This window comes from Hipposideros armiger, unplaced genomic scaffold (genome assembly GCF_001890085.2).
Source record: "Hipposideros armiger isolate ML-2016 unplaced genomic scaffold, ASM189008v1 scaffold_901, whole genome shotgun sequence".
Taxonomy (NCBI): Eukaryota; Metazoa; Chordata; class Mammalia; order Chiroptera; family Hipposideridae; genus Hipposideros; species Hipposideros armiger.
In genome coordinates, this window is record NW_017732251.1 from 119958 (window position 1) to 142074 (window position 22117).

The following is a 22117-nucleotide window of genomic DNA, read 5'->3' on the forward strand; positions in this document are numbered from 1 at the left end:
AAATTACAGTATTGTTAAAGATGTAAGTTAAATATGTTTCTATTAAATGTGTATAACTTACAAGAAATCAAAAGTTCTCATTATATTACTTGTTTCAGCTTCAGAAGACTAGCCTTGCTGAAATATAAAATGCTTCAGGCATTAATGGAAAATGAAATACCTCAAGTCTTATTCCCAGATGTTTAATACATTACATTCTTGAGTGCCAAATAACAAGTATTTGCCTTCTTAAACTCTGCTTTTATAGAAAACAAAAAGTATAAATATATTAAATGTATAATACTAGAAACCATGAAATAAAAATGACCTTTTATGTGCTTCAATATTTTCTATTTTTCTTATTTCTATTTCTCAAAGCTTGCCTGGTTATGCTTGTTTCTTTGAATTGAAAGTACATACTCTGAATACAAAATACTCTGAAATCGTTCCTTGGATAGTAAGCAACCACTATGAGCCTGATGGCAATTTTGGTTTGGGCCAATATCCATAGACAATAGTTTTGTTTTTGTTTTCTCTTACCTACCTTTCTATCTCCTGTTACATCAACATAATGGCTTTCCAAACCCTTTTTTATAACATCACTGAAAACCAATTTCAGACTAGCATAACAATTGACTTGTCCTTACTTATAAGAACATTCACTGCACAATAGCACAAAGGGGACAAGGAACAGATTGGGAGCAGGGCCAGACATACATAATCACCCATATTGTACATCACACCAAGCTGTTTTAGCATGGTGGAAAGGGTTTAGAATATCTGTGTTCAAATTCAGTTCATTTACATATAAGCGGTAGAACTGTGGGTATATACTGGATTCAACTGTCTTCACAGTGAAGTATTAATAAAAATAATACCTAACTCATAGGATTCTTCTAAGGACTCAGTCAGATCCATGAGTAAATACTAAATGTTAGTTATGATTGAATATTCATAATTATGTGTTTATTGATCGCTTATATGCTGTCCATGTTATTCTATAAGAATGTTCTCTTCTTGGGCCGGCCGAGTGGCGCGATGGTTAAGAACTCGCTTGGGATGCCAGAGGGCACCGGTTTGGATCCCACATATGAGGGCCAGTGACACTGCCCTCCACAGCTAAGATGCTGAACAACAGCTCAACCTGGAGCTGGGCTGCCATGAGTCGCCGGCGACGGCGTGGGCTGCAGTCCCTGTGGCAGTGGATTGCCATGGGCTACCGTGTGTGGCCAGCAGCCAGCGTGAGCGGCCAGCAGCCGCAGTGAGCAGCCGTCCAGAAGCCGGCGACTGATCTGCCTCGCCAGAGAAGAGCGCAATGATGGTGCCAACTTGGGCCAGTGAAGCAACATCCTCCACAACTAGATTGAAGAACAAAAGGACAGCAACTTGTCTGTTCCCCTTTCCCCAATTCCCCAGCACTGTTCCCATCCCCCCAATTCCCCAATAAAAAAATCTTTAAAAAAAAAAAAAAAAAAGAATGTTCTCTTCTTATATTTTAGGATGCATTATATATAAGGAGTAGAATTTGTCATTTGTTAAAATACATTTTCTAGTTTTTCACTTGTCTCTAATTTTGCTTAGGGTGTTTGCTTAGGTATATAGAAATTTCAAATATTCAAGTCCTCAAATGAAGTCTTTCTACTTTTAAAGTTAAAAATTTACTGGTATGTTTGTCTAATACTAAATGATTCGGGGGGTTTTCATGTATTTCATCAATCTGGAATTAATTTTTATACAATAGATATTCCTTTTTATTTTCAAATTGTTACCCATTTTCCTCATTACGCTTTATCAATCTGTTTCTTCCCCAATGATATAAAACTACTTTTCTCATATACTACATTATACAGATGGTGCCAAAAAAATGTATACACATTTTAAGAAAGGAAAAAACTGTATTAAAATTGTAATACTGAATATATACTGATAACAAAAGATTAATACAGTCATGTGCATACATTTTTTGGCACCCCCAGTATATTTCCTTATCATTATAGAATTTCTATTCTACTGACCTGTTTTTCTCATTGTAATTGTTTTATTTTTTCTACTTTATTGAGGTAGGCAGAATTCTAAGATGGCCCTCAAAACTCCCAGCATCTTTCATATATATATATATATATATATATATATATATATATATACCTTATCCTAGTTATTTAATTAAACACTAATATATGTACTGCTTTGAAAAGGTTTTTCAGGTGTAATGAAGGTCCCAAATCAGTTAACCTTAAGATGGGGATTATTAAAGTGGGCCTGACCCAATCACATGAGCTCTTTAAAAACAGTATGTTTTCTCTGACTAGTCTGGGTGGCTACAGAGGAGAAAGTTAGAGAAATGTGTTTAGATTAGCCTGGAAGAAAGCTAATGTCCATCTTATAAACTGCCCATATGACAAGCTAGGGGATGGAAGCCGTCGCAGCTTACAGCTAGACAGACAATCCTACAACCACAAAGAAGTGAATTTTGCCAACAACGAATGACCTTGGAAGAGGTACCTGAACCCAGATGAGAGCTCAGCCTGGATAACATCTTTTTTTTTCTAATTTAAGTATAATTGGCATACAATATTATATGTTATATTAGTTTCAGGTGTACAATAGTGATTCGACATTATTGTATTTTGATTTAAGCCTAATAACACCCTAAGCAGAAAACCCACTCACACCTTGCCAGACATCTGACCTATAGAACTGTGAGCTATTAAATGAATATATTTTAAAGCCACTAAGTTTGTGGTATTTTATCACACAGTAATAAAAATTTCATATTTATAATACACTTTCATAATCAATACATCAAGGCCCCATCAATTTTTTTTCAAACATATTATCTGTTCTCATTTATCACACTTCCAGAAGCACTTTAATTTTTTTTCAAAGTTTAAAAAAAAGTCCTACGGATCGTTCATGGTGTCCTTATTTTAAAGTTATGGATTACCTTAGCAACAAATCTGAAGAGCCTAGAGCAGTGGTTCTCAACCTGTGGGTCGCAACCCCTTTGGGGATCGAACGACCCTTTCACAGGGGTTGCCTAAGACCATCGGAAAACAAAAAGATATTTGCATTACGATTCATAACAGTAGCAAAATTACAGTTATAGAGTAGCAACGAAAATAATTTTATGGTTGGAGGTCACCACAACATGAGGAACCGTATTAAGGGGTCGCGGCATTAGGAAGGTTGAGAACTGCTGGCCTAGAGACTTGTTGTCTCCCACCTTTGGGTCGCTTATTAAATAGCAGGCTCAGTGGATCCGCAGTGGCTTAATGGAAAGGGCAGGCTGGTACCAGCCACTGACTGAGCTTCAGTGGGCTCCCTCTTTCAAACAAGACCCCTTTCTCAACGCTGAAGCTTACACTGTTACAAAATTGCCATCCCAGATCACACTGTTCATTAAGACAAGTAGGCTCTGCTATCTACCAGCCTGTACATTATTTTCTTAATAAAACCTATGTCATGCCTGCCAGTGAGGCAGTGTGTCAGTGACCCCCTTGGCACAACTAAGTACTCCTCACACATTGTTGCTGCAACTCAAAACTTTTCTTGGTTCTCACGCTCACTATTCAGCTTCATATGTCTGAGGTCCTTTGCATCAAGTCTTCTAATCAAAGATCATGAGTGTGTTGCTACTTAGAGTCATTTCTGTGTCTTAGTAATAATTATTTTTAAATAGATTATTACTTGCTTTTAGACTATTTCTAAGAACTATAGTTCTCAAAGCTATTATGTTAACTTTTCTATTTATAACTAATCTATGATAGGATAGAGAGAAGTTTTCTGATCTGTATACTTTTGATTTTTAACTGGATGCAGTTTCAATGTTTACTGATAATTAAGGTATAAGTAAATGAAAGAATAAAGTACATATTTTTAGATGGGACCATTTATCCAGGAAAGTCTTCAGACCCTGAAAAAAATGAATTGATAATTATGTAATTCAGATCATAGTAATCTGACTGAGACCTTTTTTGCCTCCTTCTAAGACATATGTGCATGCTGTTGAGGTAGTAGATAGCAAAAACGGACCCACTGTCCTGATTTCTTAACTTCTAAGGGTCAGGTCACTTCATTTTGGGGAGTCTGAGGTTCAGGATTATTACCCAAGATATACCTTCTCTTTTGCAGTGGGGTTTGAGGCCTTAATACTTTCACAGCTTCTCACAAAGCATCCTAGGGGCTATTGTCCCTTAGCAATTCAAAATCAAATATATCTTCCCACTCTTAAACCTAAAGAATTTACTATTTCTTGCACTCTTTGGGTCTGTCTTTCCTTTAACATCCCAACACTTATTCCCATTCTGTTTTTAACTTCAAAGTTTCTATTATTCCATAGCCTTTATGGTGGAATAAAAATGTGAAGCCCCTAGAATTTGCAGTGCAATAAAGGAGATTGTCCCGTACAAACTCAGCAAGAATTTCAAGCCACGCATTAGATATGGCTTGCTAAGTAGCAAAAGGATTTCCCTATTTGTAGATAAATTTTTCTGGTGTTAACATCACTGTAGGTATAAAAATTCACAGTTCTGTGTTCCTCCCACCTGAACCTCAGCTTTGCCTCTATGAGATGCACAGCAGGTCATGGGAAACATGTTCATGCTCCTGCAACCTTATCTCATGTGTATTCTGTACATGATTTATTCACTGCTTGTAGAGGAGATAAAAGTGAAAGTAATTCTGAATGGTGACCGTGTCATTTTTGCCCATCCTTAAACGCAAATAAGATTCTGTGTTCTAATCTAGATTAGCCCTAATCTGGGCTCAGCTACTCACCCTGATATATTTATCTTCATATGTATTTTTAATTTTGTCCTCTTTTTCAGCTATTTCTACATTGTATAATCTTAACTCTGAACAAAGTACTTTTCTGTTTGATACAATTCTTAGTTATTTCCTTCATCTTTCTTATCAATAACTTACACTTGGACACACATGTTCCCCGCTGTATTTTCCCATGGAATCCTTACCACTCCAACTCCTTCCAATTTACTGCAAAAAGTGGAGGGGACCTGCTTCCCAGAGCCACCTGTAGTCATTGCTCTTTCTCCACTGTCTTTCACTTTAAGTTCATACCATTTCCTTTGGCTTAAAAAGAGTTCAGGGGCCGGCCGAGTGGCGTGATGGTTAAGAACTCGCTTGGGATGCCAGAGGGCACCGGTTCGGATCCCACATATGAGGGCCAGTGACACTGCCCTCTACAGCTAAGATGCTGAACAACAGCTCAACCTGGAGCTGGGCTGCCATGAGTCGCCGGCGACGGCGTAGGCTGCAGTCCCTGTGGCAGTGGGTTGCCATGGGCTACCGTGTGTGGCCAGCAGCCAGCGTGAGCGGCCAGCAGCCGCAGTGAGCGGCCGTCCAGAAGCCGGCGACTGATCTGCCTCGCCAGAGAAGAGCGCAATGATGGTGCCAACTTGGGCCAGTGAAGCAACATCCTCCACAACTAGATTGAAGAACAAAACGACAGCAACTTGTCTGTTCCCCTTTCCCCAATTCCCCAGCACTGTTCCCATCCCCCCCAATTCCCCAATAAAAAAAAATCTTAAAAAAAAAAAAAAGAGTTCAGATGTAAAGGTGTTTTAGAATGCAACTGATCAGGGTATAAATGTACAGTAAATTTATTAAAAACAAGAATAAAATTATTAACTACAATAAAATGTGAAAAGAAGAAGGACTTGTTTTTGCAAACAAACTTTTATTACTTATAAAATACTATGGAATCACCTGGAAATAGTAAGGTTTTTAAACCATGTGAAGTTTATATAATAAAAGCACAAAGTTATTCCTTATAATTGTCTATAGATTATTTAGAATGAACATATAAATGGATGTAATGCTGTCTTCAATTGTTCTAAGAATCTAGTATGGTTTAATGCTTTACAGAAAAAGGAAAATCCTTTAAAAGGATAATAGACTCCAGGAAGACAAGTTGTAATTCACTTAAAACAAATTTTATTACATATTGTTAATATAGTTAGTAGTAAAAGCGTACATTGAGCCATGTTTTCTTTTACAAAACTTTACAAAATTAAAGATTTCTAATTATGCTCTTAACCCCTTAGTTGTCATCTATAGTTAAATGTTGGCTTAAATGTTTGAAACACTCAATAAAAAGAGAAGCTATGTGAAATCTTTCATGTATTATCCAAAACAACTGTGGAACATGCATTATATTGATAATTTGAAACACGATTACTTAAAATATGGATTGTAACTTCTTCTAATTTTCATTGAAACAGATTTAATCTTGACAGGTGAACTGTTTTTGGTCCATGTGCCCCATTGAATTCCAGTTGCAAGCAATTTTCCAGGGAAGTGATGAATGCCATTCAGATTGGCTAGACCACATTGGTTGAACCACCAGCCAGTGTTGTTATTGAGGTGACTGCAGCTCTGCACAGACTGACCACTCACCAGACATGCAGGGCGACATCCATCATTATCAACATCTGATGTGCTGAAAGGCAATGCATTTTGATTATCTTCTGTTCTGAAGCCCCGGAATGCATCACCTGGGTAAAACAGATTTTTTAATGATTAAATTTAAAAGCACTGTTTGTAATTTTAATTGACTTTTACCAGCCTGTTATGCAAAAGCACTACATCTAGAAGTGAGACTTAAATGACTTCCTACAAGGTATCATATCACAAACTCTCCTCTAGATTGAAATATACCAAAACCTGATGATGAATTCCTCAACATAATCGGGTTCTTTAAGTGGACATTTGATATAAAATCACAATCCAAAATGGAAGTTTGGCTGTGTAGACATAATTCAGGCCAAAGACGATGGTGTATAGACCTATCATTCTTCAGGGAAGAGTAACGTAATGATTGGTAGTTTAGGAAATGAAAATAATTTACACATAATAGATTTTCACACACTACCATTTTACGGCACTTTAGATAGAGAGGTATAAATGAATGTGAAACTTCCACCTTTAATAAACTTAATTTGTAACTGCAAAAGTTGTTTGGTTTTATTTGTAAGCCAAGTTTATACAAAATGCCTAATGCCTTCAAGAAAAAATTAGATACACTACTGAGATGTACTTTTTCTTCAAGGCTCTCCACATGATATATGAATTAATTGGATAGAGGTTAAAACAATACAATTTTTAAAGGGTTTACATTGGACATTATATGAATGATATCCCTCATACTCACAATAATCTTCAAAGGTTAAGTGTCTTGGCCAAAGCAACCCAGTTAACTAAGTGGCAGGGGCAGGAGTCATGCTTTGTTTTATAAAATTTACATAAATAAGATTCTAATTAGTCCCATTGTACCTAGATTTCACCTGTAGGTGAACTCTGCTAATATGTTTGAACTAAAAGTGAAGCTATGTAAAATCTTTAAAGAATTCAAAACCCACATTTGTTTTATTATGCGTCCAAATGTTTGGCATCTCTTGAGATATGTCTTTGAGGAATCTGGAGAGCTTCATTACCAGTGGTGGCCTATCCTATACCTATACCCAGAATCTCTGACGTGGTTCTTCATGGGAAACAGAATGTCTACACTGCAAGTATTTGCAGAGAGAATATATTTTCAACACCCACACAGGACAATATCTTTCAGAAGTTCAGATGAGAGAGACAGTACTTATGGAGCATTGCCTAAATTATATGATCCCTTCACAGATATTCTCCCTGAACAAAGTTCACCCATTAGAAGGATCATACATCAGGTTGGGTCCTCTCTAGATTATATTTAATAAACTATTTCAAAAATATAATGCATAGGTCTATTTTTTAGGAAATAGCCCATTAAAACTCACCACCATGCTTTCTGTGAGAGTATTGTTAGAGAACATGGCACTTTGTTTTCCTTAGAAAACAGAGAAATTTATTTCACGTTTTAGAATCCGGAATATATGTCTTTTTCATGAAACATCTGGGTTTCTCAAATGTTCAACTTTCATATTTCCATTTTTTCTGTGAGCTCAAAGTCAAATTTCAGGCTACCTCTACTACACACATGATCACAATTAAATCCATCTGTTTTATCTATGTTTCTAACTTTACATTCTATTGACAACTTTTTTCTTTATTTTGATTGTATATTATGTGATCAACAATTGAAAGTTACCTAACAATCTTATTGGGAAAATGTACAATAAGGCATGCCAAAATTTTAGAATTCTGTAATAAAAAAACATTTTTGCCATTATAAAATTTATTCTCCACTTGGATCCTAATCATATTTTAGAGAAACCCCACATAAACTTTTCCTAGTATAGTATGTGCCGTATCTTGATAATTCTTTATACTTTTATTTATTTATTTATTTTGTAGAGGGCAGTGTCACCGGCCCTCATATGTGGGATCCGAACCGGGGCCCTCTGGCGTCCCAATCCAGCTCTTAACCATCGCGCCACTCGGCCGGCCCAATTCTTTATACTTTTAGAGATGAAGCACTAAAAATTATGCATTGTAACTTCAAAGTTTTCCCTCTACATCAATATTTGAAAGATTTCAGACTTTCACCAATACCACAAAGCTAAACCCTCCCAGATGTCAAACCTTCCAACCATACCAAACAACTCTTCATACCAAGTAATTTTCCTCCTTCTGTGCCTTGACTTAAGCTGCTCTCTTTGCCAACATTTGTTTGCCAAAAGCCTATCCATTCCTCCAAGTACAGATCACCAGTGGCTCTCAACTATAAGGATGCCAACACTGTGAATGCAAATACCTGGGCCTAAATTTACTGAATGAGATTCTGCAGGACTTTCAAAAGCGTCCCAGGTTGAATCTAATATAAACCCATTGTTGAAAACTGCCTTTCAATGATGATTTTCTATATGCAATCAATTGGAATCACTTTCTCCCTCCTTTTAAACTCCAAAGCTCTGTGTACAAAGTATTCTATGTTCACTTTTATTTATTTACCCCATCTATATTGTGATCACTTAAAGATCTAGAAATATATCATTTTTGGATTTCTAACACTAAAAATACACAATGAACGAGTACCATGATGAGCAACAAGAAAGTTGAATTTAGAATTTCTTAACTCAAATTTAAATTTTTAGCATCAAAATGTAAATTTAATATCAAGTATTTTGAAGTTCTAACAAATTAAATTTATTTGGAAATGAGTAGATGCGCCAAAGTACAGTGAAAAACCATTAGCTAGCTGTTCTATCAACCTGGGTTCTTGCCCTGCTCAGATGTAGCGAGCTGTGAATTGTGAGCTAGTCACTTAATCTTTCAGGTTTCTTCGCCTGTAAAGTGAGAAGAGTGAAGATCAGCTCTAACATTTTATGATTTCTAAATGCCAACTTCTCTGAACTTGAAAATGTCAATAATACTTTCCCAGCTCTCTATCTAAAGGATCAACTGAGGTTACCTGTGGCAAATTGTCTTAAAGAGTATAAAGCACCTCAAAATCATGATGCAGTGCAACAATCATAGCACCATTTCAAAACTCAAAACCTGAGAAGTTTTCTCATTCCTAACCTTTGCTATTATTCTTCATGTCATATACCAAGAAAAACACATTACCTTTATCTTTACCTAATATTGAGTCAGTTATATTTAAATCTTCTGGATAATTTTAGGAATAAAAAACTTACCAGCATTTCCTGAATACCGTCCTAAGTGCATTTTAAAAAATCTTGTTTCATCTTCTAGCCAAAAGTTATCATATGATGCATAAGCAAATGTGTCATCTTCAGATTCCAATGCCACATACAGCATAAAACTGGTATTTTTCTGATTTACTATGTAAAAAATCTTTTTTAGTCCTAGCCAGAATTCACCTGTAAAAATAAAAAAAGCTTTTTAAAATATATTTTAATACAAATGAGAATAACTATTATTGACTGCTTGGTGTTGTTTAATGTTTCAATAACTCTGAAATGGCTCACATAAATCATTGGAGGAACTGGATGGCCCTCACTAAAATTATCAGTGTTTGCTTAATGTACAAAAAAAAAATTTTCCCACTTCTAAATCACTAGACTGGGGATAACTAGACTCTGTTTCGCTTTTATTTCCCCCAAATTAAATACAAAAATTCATTTAAAGATTAATTAAGTAAAAAGTCAAGTTTTGTCATAAAACATATCAACAAAAAGCCGGTTGAAATATTATGACAGGTAACAAAATGATGGGTACTGGTGAATATAAGAGGTTTAAACTCCAAACTAACACTTCCTAAAGACACATTTCCTGATAATGCTCAGTTGAAATCATTTTTTTCTGTCTTTGAGAATAATGCTTTGTGAAAAATATTTCTTTGTTATAATGCAGCTTGTGAATTACCTATGAATGGAAACATAATATAGCAACACTGGAGATCCCCAGGTTTAGGGTCAATATTTCCAAGATGATTGTACATCCAGTATGAATCATTAACCCCTCCCCCCAATTCAGACTGCATACTCCTAGCCAATGGCTTTCTACTTCCCCCTACTCACCATGGCATAGCCTAAATGTGGACACTCCTGTTCTGACACATACCCCTCTACCTCAATCATGAAATTACTAAAGGAAGTAAGGGTCTAGCAAACTTCAAAGAGTTGGGGAACAGTGTGACAGCATTCAAACTCTTAAAACTATAGCTAAGATACTAACTGCCTCCCCAGGGCTTACAAGGGTATTTTAGCTACATACCCACTTAGAACTGAAAATTATCCTGAAGAAGTACAGGAAGTAAGATGGATTCCTAGGGGTCTAAGTAATATCTTTTAGTCTATAACTCTCCATTTAAATGCCCCTGCCATCTTTCCACCTCTACCCTACCCTCAAATTTAAGACTTAACAATATATTTAACTTAATTCCAAGTTTTTAAAAAACATATACCAAGTACAAAGCAGTGAAGGATAACTGCCTGAAAATCTTTCTGTCAAAAATCACTCAATTTCCCCATAGAAATAAGCATGACGTAAGGAAGATAACAATTTAGAACCTGAATTCAGGAGGAAGCACTCACTGGACGTTTAGAGGTTAATGCTGAGAAAACACAAGTATATTAACTGTACTTTATAGCACAGCAGCTATTTGGCCTTATATATAACATTTTATTACATTTCATGTCCCTCCTAAAATCACTGGCATTCAGTGCTAAATCCTTGGATGACATTATTATGGGATAATAAAAATTTAGATTATAACAACAGTGACTTAAAATAAAAGCATAAAAGTGATCAAAATCACCTGCAAACATCTCAACTATTGTAAAATTCTACAGTATTCAGAAATACTGATATTTCTATTCACCAGTAAAACTGATGCTGTTGTGTAGCAATAATGTAAACATATTACAATCGACCTGAGGTTTACATCTTTCAAATTTTGAACATAGTGATTTTAATTGATATTTTTATTACTTCCAGTTCACATTATTTGACTTTGTACAGCCACATACCTAAATTTTTTATTTCATTTGCTTGTGTAGACCCAGCACACATCTGAAGAATTTTAAGGTTTATGACAACCCTGCCCATTCAGTTTTTCATTCTACAAATAGTTGTTGAGCACCTGCCAGAACTCTGATGGGTGCATAGTAGATACTAAACAAACACCTAATTTAGAATTTTCAGTCAAATCATATTGGTATCTAAAAATAAAGATTTCCAAATTCCATGTGAAGACATACTTATTTAAAAAAATTTGTCACATTAAGAGTGATTTAAGTCATATTTTAATGTTCAGTTTGCTATTTTTACTAATGATTTGATCAAGAGACACAGCCTACAGATATAATACTAAAAAAAAACAAAAAACCAAAGATAGAGGAGAAATAAATAAAATTTGACCTAAGAGGTCGCCAAATCCATCCAGATAATCACACCACAACCTTTGGAAATCAATTATCCCATCAATCCTTTTCTGTATTATAGTCCATCCACCTCCTCTGAAATCCATATCACACATTACCTAAAATAGGCCCAGAAAAGAAAAAATAACATACTATTATTTTCATTCTTTGATATAAAACTCATGCTTCACCCTTAAGGTTAAAACAAACAGAAGATTTTCACTTAAAAGTTTCAATGTAATTATATGACACTAATATATTCATATTTTTAATTTCTAGAAATAATTTTATTTATCATAAAAACAAACTTGTAGTTAACCTAAATACAAGTCTGAGTGTCAGTCAGTTTTTAAAATATATAGGAGTTTGTAGCATTTTAAGGTTTTTCTTTTATTCCTTAACTCTAAATATTTTTCAGCTGAGTAATAACAGTGCCGATAAGATGTGGCAGAGTGATGTATTTCTTTACAAATTAACTTTTCCTTTGAATTAAAAGTGCTGATTTAAAAATATTGGGTTGTCGGGGAAAAAATAATAAGATTAAATTAAAAGATAAAATATTGGGCTGTTGGAAAAGCCATGATGTACTTTTTCTATGTTTTTCGTTGCAAAAATGTGTCATGACTTTTCCAACAACCCAATTAAAGCAGTGTTAACTATGGCCATGTGCCTGTCTTTGATTGTTCTTTTCTCTGAAAGTCTGTTTAGACTGGAATTTTCAGACAGAAAGGCATGATCTGTGTCCCATGTCAGCAGGCACTCATAGGTACATGTGTTGGTGCTGTGTAAAATGCCCCTAAGAGGACAACTGTAGGGAACCCACAGAAGTGACATAGGGAGGAAACCCAAGTAGTCCTCTCCATTAGACACTTCCCTGGCACAGAGAAAGGCAGTATGGAGAAAGTTAAGGAACCAACACTTTCCCACAAAAGAGACAATTATGCATCCCACTCTTCAAGAATTAGAAGACTTCCTTTTCCACATCTCTTCAGGCCTATTTTTTAATCTATAGGTGAAGTAATTTAAGTAATTTAAAATTATTTCCCACCTAATTCCTAATTTTTACATCTTGTGAATAGATGTCAAAAAAATAATATTAGTAACTCTAAGAAGAGAATCTACTTACAAAAAAATTATTTTGTTATGTAATAGACTATTAATAAAGTATGATATCAGTACCATAAACTTTCTTAAGCACAAAAAAGTACCCAGAAAAAAATATATATGTATTATATATATATGTCCTGTAAATAACACATAATTTCTAGCAGAAATTTCTTCTAGAAATCCTAGTATAGAACTACTAAGAATAGACATGAATAATTTATCATATTCAATTTAAGAGTGAATCAGTTTCTCAGTCTCACACTTTAGTGAATAATTTCTTAAAATTATTAATTTCTTATCCAGTCACATAAAATCACTTGTCATCTAAATAAAATATAACCATATGTAAGATGGGAAATCAAAGTATTTTTAGTAAGCTCCAAGACAAAGCACACAGTTATTTTCAAATACCCATAAGCTAATTAAAGTAAGTATTTATACTGCACAGTTCTGCATACTGTAAGGATAATATAAGATGGTGCACCAAATGGATTTACTTTAAAAAGTATAAACCATAAACTCAAAGAGAAAAGTGAAAGACTCTCTAGTTCTTTTACATGTTTGTGGTTTGGACAAAAAATTCCAGAAAAACCAAAATTTTGAAACTGGAACTTTTACTAATTTATTTAAAAATCTTCAAGAAAAAAATTAAATATTAAAACAATTAAATTTTAACATTAATTAGGTTGGTTGGATGCTTATGCTATTGATATAATAAGGGAAAACTTTACCTCAAATGGGTAGCTTGATCCTTCTGGATAGATTATATATAAACCACTTGGTGTTTTGGTGACAGAACCAATGGTATCTTTAATATCAGTACAATCTAAACCTAAAAAAGTAAAATTAGCTATTTAGGATATTTTAAGTGTACATTTAAGGTAATCACTTTAATGTAGAGAATTAACAGTGCTGTCTGAAATTATTATAATTTCCATTAATGATATGATGATTTTAACTCTTAGAAATGAAAAATGATCTCAATTTTAGAAATAGAGGAAAATACATGGAAGAAGTGGGATTAAAGAATGCATGCTGCAATAAACATAACATCACTATTAGTTATTAGTAGTCAATACTGTTAATTTCAGATCAACATTTATTTAATATGTTTTATAATTATACATTTTCTTGCCCAATAAATGTTGCTCTTTCAGGAATCTAGGCTTATCTTGGGGGTAAAATGTGTAAAGTTAATCTGTATGTATGTAGAGGAGAAAACCCAAAGGAGTAAGTAGATTAACTACTATTGACATATACTTGACTACTCTATTCAAAACTTTAGAGACTCTGATGTGTTGGGAACCAAAATTACCAATAGTAAAGGGAGGAGAGGGGAAAAAAATCACTGTCTTCATCAAGAAGAAATTAATCTTGAAGCTAGAGCCTGCTCTGTTGACAATAGTTAAAACTATAGCACCTTATAATCACCCTCTCCAAAGCATTCCACTTGCCAGGGAATTGTAAACATATTACTGGTATGTGGATACAGATATTACATTTTATTTTAAGATACTTTACTGTGTATTATCTTTTATAAATGTAATAAAATAAATTCAACCCTTACATGTGTCAATCATCCAGAGAAACAAACATGTGAAAGCCTGGAACTCCAGAGCCAGGACCCTGGGTTAGAGTCCTAGTTCCACTTCTTACTAGCTGAGAATATTAGCGTTACTTAACCTCTTTTTTCATCATGTGGAATATCACAATGATGATAATAATAATAATAATATCCACTTCATAGTGTTATTCTGATGATTTACATCCTCAGGCATTATATGAAGCACTTAGCACAGTGTAGTGTACAGTAAATACTGAGAAGATGTCATCTACAAATGTTAGCTATAAAATTGTTTGCTTTCTCCTTCATTTCCAGGAGACACAGATTTGTTGCCTTTGTTCTGAATTGCTGAGACACTCTATAATAACTTTATTTTCAGAAATATGATAGAAGTTCACACTGAAACAGTGACCTGGGTTGGAATATCTGCTTTGCCATCACCATTCAAATAAGCATGAACAGATTATTTAGATTTTTCTGGGCTACATATTCCTCACCTAATAATGATCACCATCACAGCAAACCCTTATATTGTCTTACTACTCATTAGGCAATATTTCAGGGGATTTTCATGTATTTACTCATTTAATCCTCAGAGTAACCTTATGAGGCAGGTACTATCAGTTTACCGATGAGAAACAGTGGATAAGGGATTTGAAGAAGGCAGTCTGACATCAGACTCCATGTTCTTCACTACCATAATACACTACCTATCCAAAGGTGGTTATGGGAAATAAGTGAGATAAATTAAAATAATAAAAAATAATGAAATAACATGTGAAAATGTCTGTCTATACCTGACACAGAGGAGATTCGCAGTAACTGTTTATTTCCTTCCCTTTGTAAGGAAAAAAAGAGAGATTATACACTAGTAGGTCCTCAATAATATTCACCTGCTTGGAACTTTTAATATTAATTCATATTTGTAAGATTTGTGGGGTATTTTTCTTAGAAACTCATGCCTCTAGAAATTACTATAGTGTATTTTAGTGCAAAAACATGTTAAATTCCAGTTTATTTCTGTGCTATTTCTTTTTCTTTTCAAATTTTAAGTCCCAATTTAAAATATTTCAAAGATGTCAAATATACTTTTTACAGGTGGGGGGAACTCTGAAATTTCTTTTCTTCTAACTGAAGATTAATTATTAATAAAATGTAAAAGGGAGCCCAGAATTCAATTACATAAATTAGGCTATTTTCAACAGATTCAGGATATCTGTATACAGCCATGGCCTTCAAACAGAAAAGTTTCCCAGTTTAGGAAAGTACACATAGTGTGGGTTGACATTTGCTTAATGCCAGGTATTATTCTTCCAGTCTGCTAGATAATAGTGAGCTGTGTTTTTTAAACAAAACTACTAAATGCACCAACCTGTCCAGGAAAATTTTAAGCAATAAAAGGCAAGTATGGAAAGGCTGAAATACCAAAGTTCTCACCATGTGACTGAACTGGTCTGTGAGGAAAAGGATCCAGCTGTTTTGTAAAAACTTCCGTAGTCAAGAGGAGAACCCGATTCATGAGCTCATTAACCTAAATACACATGCACACATTTAAGCAAATTTATATGAACAAACATCCTTTATCTGAATTTTATAACTGATATCTCTAAGCCTCTTATAAATCCAGCTCTGACATGTATATAATGTCCATTTTCTATGTTGAATCACTATTTTAACAAAGCAGGAAAGACATAGCTAAATAGCAACTATTAAATTCAGTACTAAATATTTACCTCCTGCATATTGCTCTTATCTGCCCATTTCTTCCTTTGACTGCTTTTACAGATCTGTTCTTTATATCTTGCCTGACCCATTGCTGTATTTTCTTACCTGGTTTCCCTGCCTCCTTTCTCTGCTCATCCTCAAGCCATCCTCCACACCAGCTGCCAATCTAACCATTTCATTTCCCTGCTCAGACACTTTGGTGACTTCTTAGTGTGGCATGATTTACTTCCTAGGTCTTTAAGTCAGTTTTCCTTATGCGCTCTTAACTCATCAGCCACTCCACAACTACACCAACTCCAAGCAGTTCCCCAGAATGAAATGCCCTATCCTTCTTATCTAACCGTTGTGACATTTGAAGCATTTGGTCATCTTTCATGACTCAGTTCAGGAGCTCCATCATCTGAAGTTTTCTCAAATCTCAGATCTTGCATATCTCTTTTTGTGTTAATCTAACAGCATTCACAACATTTTCAACACATTTTTCTGCTCTCCTAGACTGTATAACCCTTAAGTAAAGGTCCATTTTTTGGTTACTGCTTTCTGTTGCCTGGGGCTTACTATGTTGCCTCTAACATAATAGGCACTAATTAGATGTCTAGACATAAATGCATTAAAAAATTAAATGATTAGACCTCTAGATAATTATATCAATGTATACATACAATAACCACACAATACTAAAAAAAATCCATACCTGATTAGATAAGTAATCCAAGGAAGATTGTTGCTCATCCATTATATTTCTTAGTAGTTTTTTGGTACTTCGTGTGTAAGAAATAATAGAATTTTGCAAATTTCCTTAAATCATAATAAAAAGTGTTGGCTAAATATTATATTATTATAGAAACTAATTACAATGAAAAATAATGACTGTCACATGATTTTAAATAAATATGTAAACAATATATCTAAATACTCAGAATTGTATATTCCAGTTAGTATATTTTTTTGTTGTTTAACTCCGGATTAACCAAGAGCACAACTGTTTTAACACTTCTTAATGAAACTATGCTTCCTAATAATTTCGATTGCCCTAAAATAATTTAATCTGATATAATTGAGAGACAAAATTCTGAATATCAATTCTCACTTTATAAGATGAGAGGCATAGAAGCAGGAAGTCCAAGACTCATCCATTCTTACTATATAAGAAAGTAAAAGACAATAATCCCCTATCATGCAATTTAATTTTTAAAATAACTTTTTCTTTTAATTTTTTTCTATTAATGCTATATTTTTATATAAACAAATTGCAAACATATACATATACACATAATAAGTCTTAGTCAAAAGTTTTGGTTGGTTGGTTTTTTTTTAATTTTCTCTATATATTTTCCTCTATAAAAATGTTTTTATTTTAAAACAATCTTACTTATAAAATATCTGTAAGAACAGTACAAAGCACTTTTTCCGAAATCATTTTAGAGTATGCTGCCATGGTGTGCCTTGATATTTCAATGTGTATTTTCTACACCAAAGACATTCTCTACAACACAACAATCAACACCAGAAAATAAACATTGACTCATATATTTGTCAGACCACATGTAGGTTTCTCTACTTATACTGACGATGTCCTTTACAACAAAAGGAACTGCACATTATTGCATACATCATTCCTTAAAAAAATTATTTTCTTTCAATGTTCTTAACTTTCACTCTAGCAATAGAATCACATTAATAATTCCTGATATTTTAACATCTATTTCACTCTACTTCATCTCTCTTTTTCACTTTCAATCTCTCACTTTCTGTTAGATTTTTCCTCATTTTAGACAGCTGTTAGTGGACCTAAAACCTCACTCACTGGTTTGAGAAGCCTGAGACACTTGTGTTACACATAGATTAAGCACATTAAAATGAGCTTTTTATACTTTCTGACCTAAGAATTAAAGTCCTGTAAGAGCTGGACCAGATCATCACCTCCTCCATTTCTGATTCTCCGTCTTCGTCCCACCCCACTATGTTCATATAATAGACCATGAAAATTACTGCATCGTTACGATATAGTTTTAAACAAAAATTGAGATTTTAAACTTTTTATTTTTATGCTTTGTTGCATAAATTGCTATGAATTTCTATTATGCCTATTGTAGCAATTATTCAATATTGAGTTCCACCCCCCTCAAAACTAAGGTGAAATTTCCAAGTGTTTCAAATGAAAGCAAGAAAACAGCCCTAGGCAAATTGAAACAATAGTACTATCAGTGCCTTCTGGCTTGCCCCTTCTTTCCATGATGTATTGATGCCACAGAGCTATATAAAAGAAGGATTTATCCATTTACCAAATATTTACTAGGCACGTACTATGTGCCAAGGCACAAAACATCTGGCCTAGGATGATCAGGATATATATAAAATAACCTGAAAAAAGCAAAGGTATATTTTTTCTATGTCTGCCCTAGAAATAATAAATCAAATACCTTTATAATTGTGGTTATTTTTAATACTTACTACACATGAAATGTTTTTCTTCTCGTGTAATTTTAGTTTTAACATCACATGATTCCTCACAATCTTCCTTATAAACAGTATCATTACTTTTACTTTCATTGCTTGCATTAGATACATCTTCTACAATGTTAACTACCGGAGAATCCTTTACATTAAAAAATAGAAATAAGAAAAATATATATGAAGTATGTTATATGGACTAATACACAATAAATAGAAAGGTTATAGGGAAAAGATGAGATTTCATGACACAATAAGAATGACCATTAGGAAAAAAAATGTAACAAATTGGTTAGTTCAAACTTCCACAAATAAACTCTATGGGTAGATTTTGGGGTATGAATAATAAGTATATATTAATTCAGTATTTTTGCTCTTCCTTTTTCTTCTCAAATTCCAAAAGGATTTACAGTCATCCTTTGGTATCCATGGGGGATTGGTTCCAGGACCCCTGCAGATAACAAAATCCATGAATGCTCGTCTCTTACATAAAATGGCATAGTATTTGCACATAACCTATGCACACCCTGCTGTATACTTTAAATCATATCTAGATTACTTGTAATACCTAATACAATATAAATACTGTGTAAATAGTTGTTATACTGTATTGTTTAGGAAATAATGACCAAATAAAATAAAAAAAAGTCTGTACCTGCTCAGTACATATGCAATCATTGTAGGCCTAACTACATGGTAAATGTCAGCAACAACATAACTTTTTTTCAAAATATTGTCAATTCACAGTTTGTTAAACCTGTTAGCCCTCTGTACCCCATGGATATGGAGGGCCAACTGCATTTAGGGTCTACATTCTATAACTGTGTCTCTATGGCTTTGACCTTTAACTTGCACATTTCTATGTGTGATGAAATGCTGAGTCATCCTTCTTCCAGGAATCTTGCAATTTGGAGTTCCTTGAACATGGACTAAGAAGATTCCCTGACATATCTACAACACTTCTATGCCAAATAAGCTTTCTGCCACCAATTAATAGAAATCATGTTGGGGGGTGGAATGGGGGAGTGGGAGGAATGTGTAGGAAAATTGTCTCTTTTGCACAAGCTAAAGTATTTAGAGATTTGAAAAGTAAAGTAATCACAGGTTTTAAAGGTATCAGTGATAATAGAAAAAAGGCATGGAATTTTGCTTTGCAAAATCTACAACAAAAGTCATTTTTGAAAGTCTGTCATTTCAAAGGTATCTATGTTTGTTGGTACTATTGGTTTCTTCAATGTTAAAATATTCTTTGGTAGAAGTTATATAAATTTAGATAACTCTGTTATTACAAAAAAGTAACAAGCCTTGTCCTCCTCTGACCTGGATATTGAGAGAAATGTAAACAGCTAATCACATTATAAAAGATATCTGCTCCAAAAATATACTCACATTTTGTTGCATAAATCTATTTTTAACCTTTTGATCTCTCTCTTCTACTCCTATAACTGACATAGTAGATGTTTTCAAAAACCTAGGTTACAATTATATTTTTTCACATCTAAATAAGATTCTTAAATATTTAATATTTTAAAGAATTAGATTACTAATATTCTGTAGCTTTCCTAGAATTTATTCTTTCAACCTTGGAACTTTGAAATTTGGTATTCATACAGTGGTTGATACATTCCATAACTTTAAAAAAAATAAACCAACATTTAAATACATAGAGTTCAAATCCCCATCTACTCATAACATTGTATATACTCTATTACCTACTATTCTGACATTGTTTTGAATAAAATGTTCTAATTTCCTAGGTAATCACTCATAATATTTTATTTGAAATATAAAATTTTATAGAATAGTTTTAAGTTAATTTTTAAATGACCTACCGGATATTTCATTATCAAAGTTAATCAGAAATTTGCTAGGTAGTATTTTAACCAAGGCCTGCAATTTTTAAAAAATATTTTTACAAGAAATGTGTTAAGAATCAATCCTCAGTTTATGGTTTCCTAAGTTTAAATATAATATCTTTTAAGCAAAGTTTCAGCATTTCTAAATAAACACTAATTTTTCCATAATTTATACTGGGTGGTACAGTTAATCTTTTCAAACATCTAATATATATTTTTAAAACCATATAATCATGCTCTCCTAGCTAAAATAATATTGCTGAAGTTCTTACCGTAGATTGATGTACACAGTTACCTTGTATAGCTTCTCCACAAATAAAAATAAATGTATTTAAGAACAAAAGTGAGGCTTGGGAAAAATACATCATATTTTTCTTGGAGAAATAAAAAGCTTCTTCAAATATCAGTTAGCTCTCTGTGGAAAGAACTACCGTGCATAGAGTCTTCAGTCAAAAACTTCTGGAAAGTGTACAAAAAAAACAGAAGGCAACACTTACTAGTTTCCATGCCCTCGTTTGAAACAACGCCTTTCATATGAAAAACAAGGTAACCTCTAGAAATCCTGTCATTTGAAGTTATAAAACCCCTTTTTTATCACTACATGCCTGCATTATAAATCCATGCTTGTATAATATAGGCAATAGATAGATAGATAGATAGATAGATAGATAGATAGATAATAAATTAATAAATTCATCTAGTTTTTATCAGTCAGGTTTGTTTTTGGGGTGTTTTTTTTGCCTTAGAAAAAGAAGCCTTTGATAAGATATACCTCAATAATTGTGAACTGGTTTGCATAAAAATAATAAGAAAGTAGAAGTGAGTGATGGAGTGGGAATAGCATTACCTTGGAACTATTTCTACTGTGGACCCTGAGAAAGAAGATACATAGTAAGAAGGGCTCCTGGTGGCTAACTGGGCTCAAATTTTAAAAAACAGAGCTTAGCAGCCAATTCTACAGAGGGGCCTCTCATTCAAACCGCACTTCAGGGAGAAGCCTGCACTAAGCTGCCTGCCTCCCGCACTGAACTGCATGCCTGCACTGTGTTCCTACCCTCTGAGCCAGCCCTTCTTTAGGAGTTACTGGAAAAGTACGTGTATTTCAACCACAGGACTGAGGCTTTCTCATTCAATAGGAGTTGTGCAGCTATATTCCCATAAGCATCTTTTTATAAAGATTTTTTTAATATAGCTAACATACAATATTAATTAGTTTCAAGTGTGCATTACTATTACTCAACAGTTGTATACCTAAAGAAGTGATCATCATAATAAGTCTAGCAACCTTCTGACACCGTACCTCACTATCACAATATTATTGACTATATTCCCCATGCTGTACATTACATTCCCATGACTTATTTGTTTTATACCTGGAAATTTGAACTTCTTATTCCCTTTCACCTTTTCCCACCATTTTAGTTTTTCAATTACAGTTGATAATCAATATTATTTTATATTAATTTCAGGTGTATACCATAGTAGTTAGACATTTATATAATTTCAAAAGTGATCCCTTGACTAGTCTAGTACCCACCTGGCACTGTACATAATTATTACCATATTATTAACTATATTCCCTATGCTTTACATACCTATGACTATTTAACTACCAATTTGTACTTATTAATCCCTTCATCTTTTCCACCTACCCCCAACAC

General features: G+C 33.7%; 1 protein-coding gene across 1 annotated transcript in view; it reads right to left on the reverse strand.

The window, feature by feature from the left end:
• Positions 1–5569: 5569 nt before the first annotated feature.
• Positions 5570–22117, reverse strand: part of ANGPTL5 (angiopoietin like 5) — a 120431-nt gene continuing 103883 nt past the window's right edge. The window contains exons 2-9 of the mRNA XM_019630331.1: positions 20729–20915; positions 18601–18745; positions 16841–16944; positions 15859–15952; positions 13589–13689; positions 11749–11869; positions 9561–9746; positions 5570–6491 (exon numbers count right to left, since the gene is read on the reverse strand). Coding sequence (XP_019485876.1) covers positions 6172–6491; positions 9561–9746; positions 11749–11869; positions 13589–13689; positions 15859–15952; positions 16841–16944; positions 18601–18745; positions 20729–20824 — 1167 coding nt within the window. The 5' untranslated portion in view covers positions 20825–20915 and the 3' untranslated portion in view covers positions 5570–6171. The remainder of the gene's footprint in view (positions 6492–9560; positions 9747–11748; positions 11870–13588; positions 13690–15858; positions 15953–16840; positions 16945–18600; positions 18746–20728; positions 20916–22117) is intronic.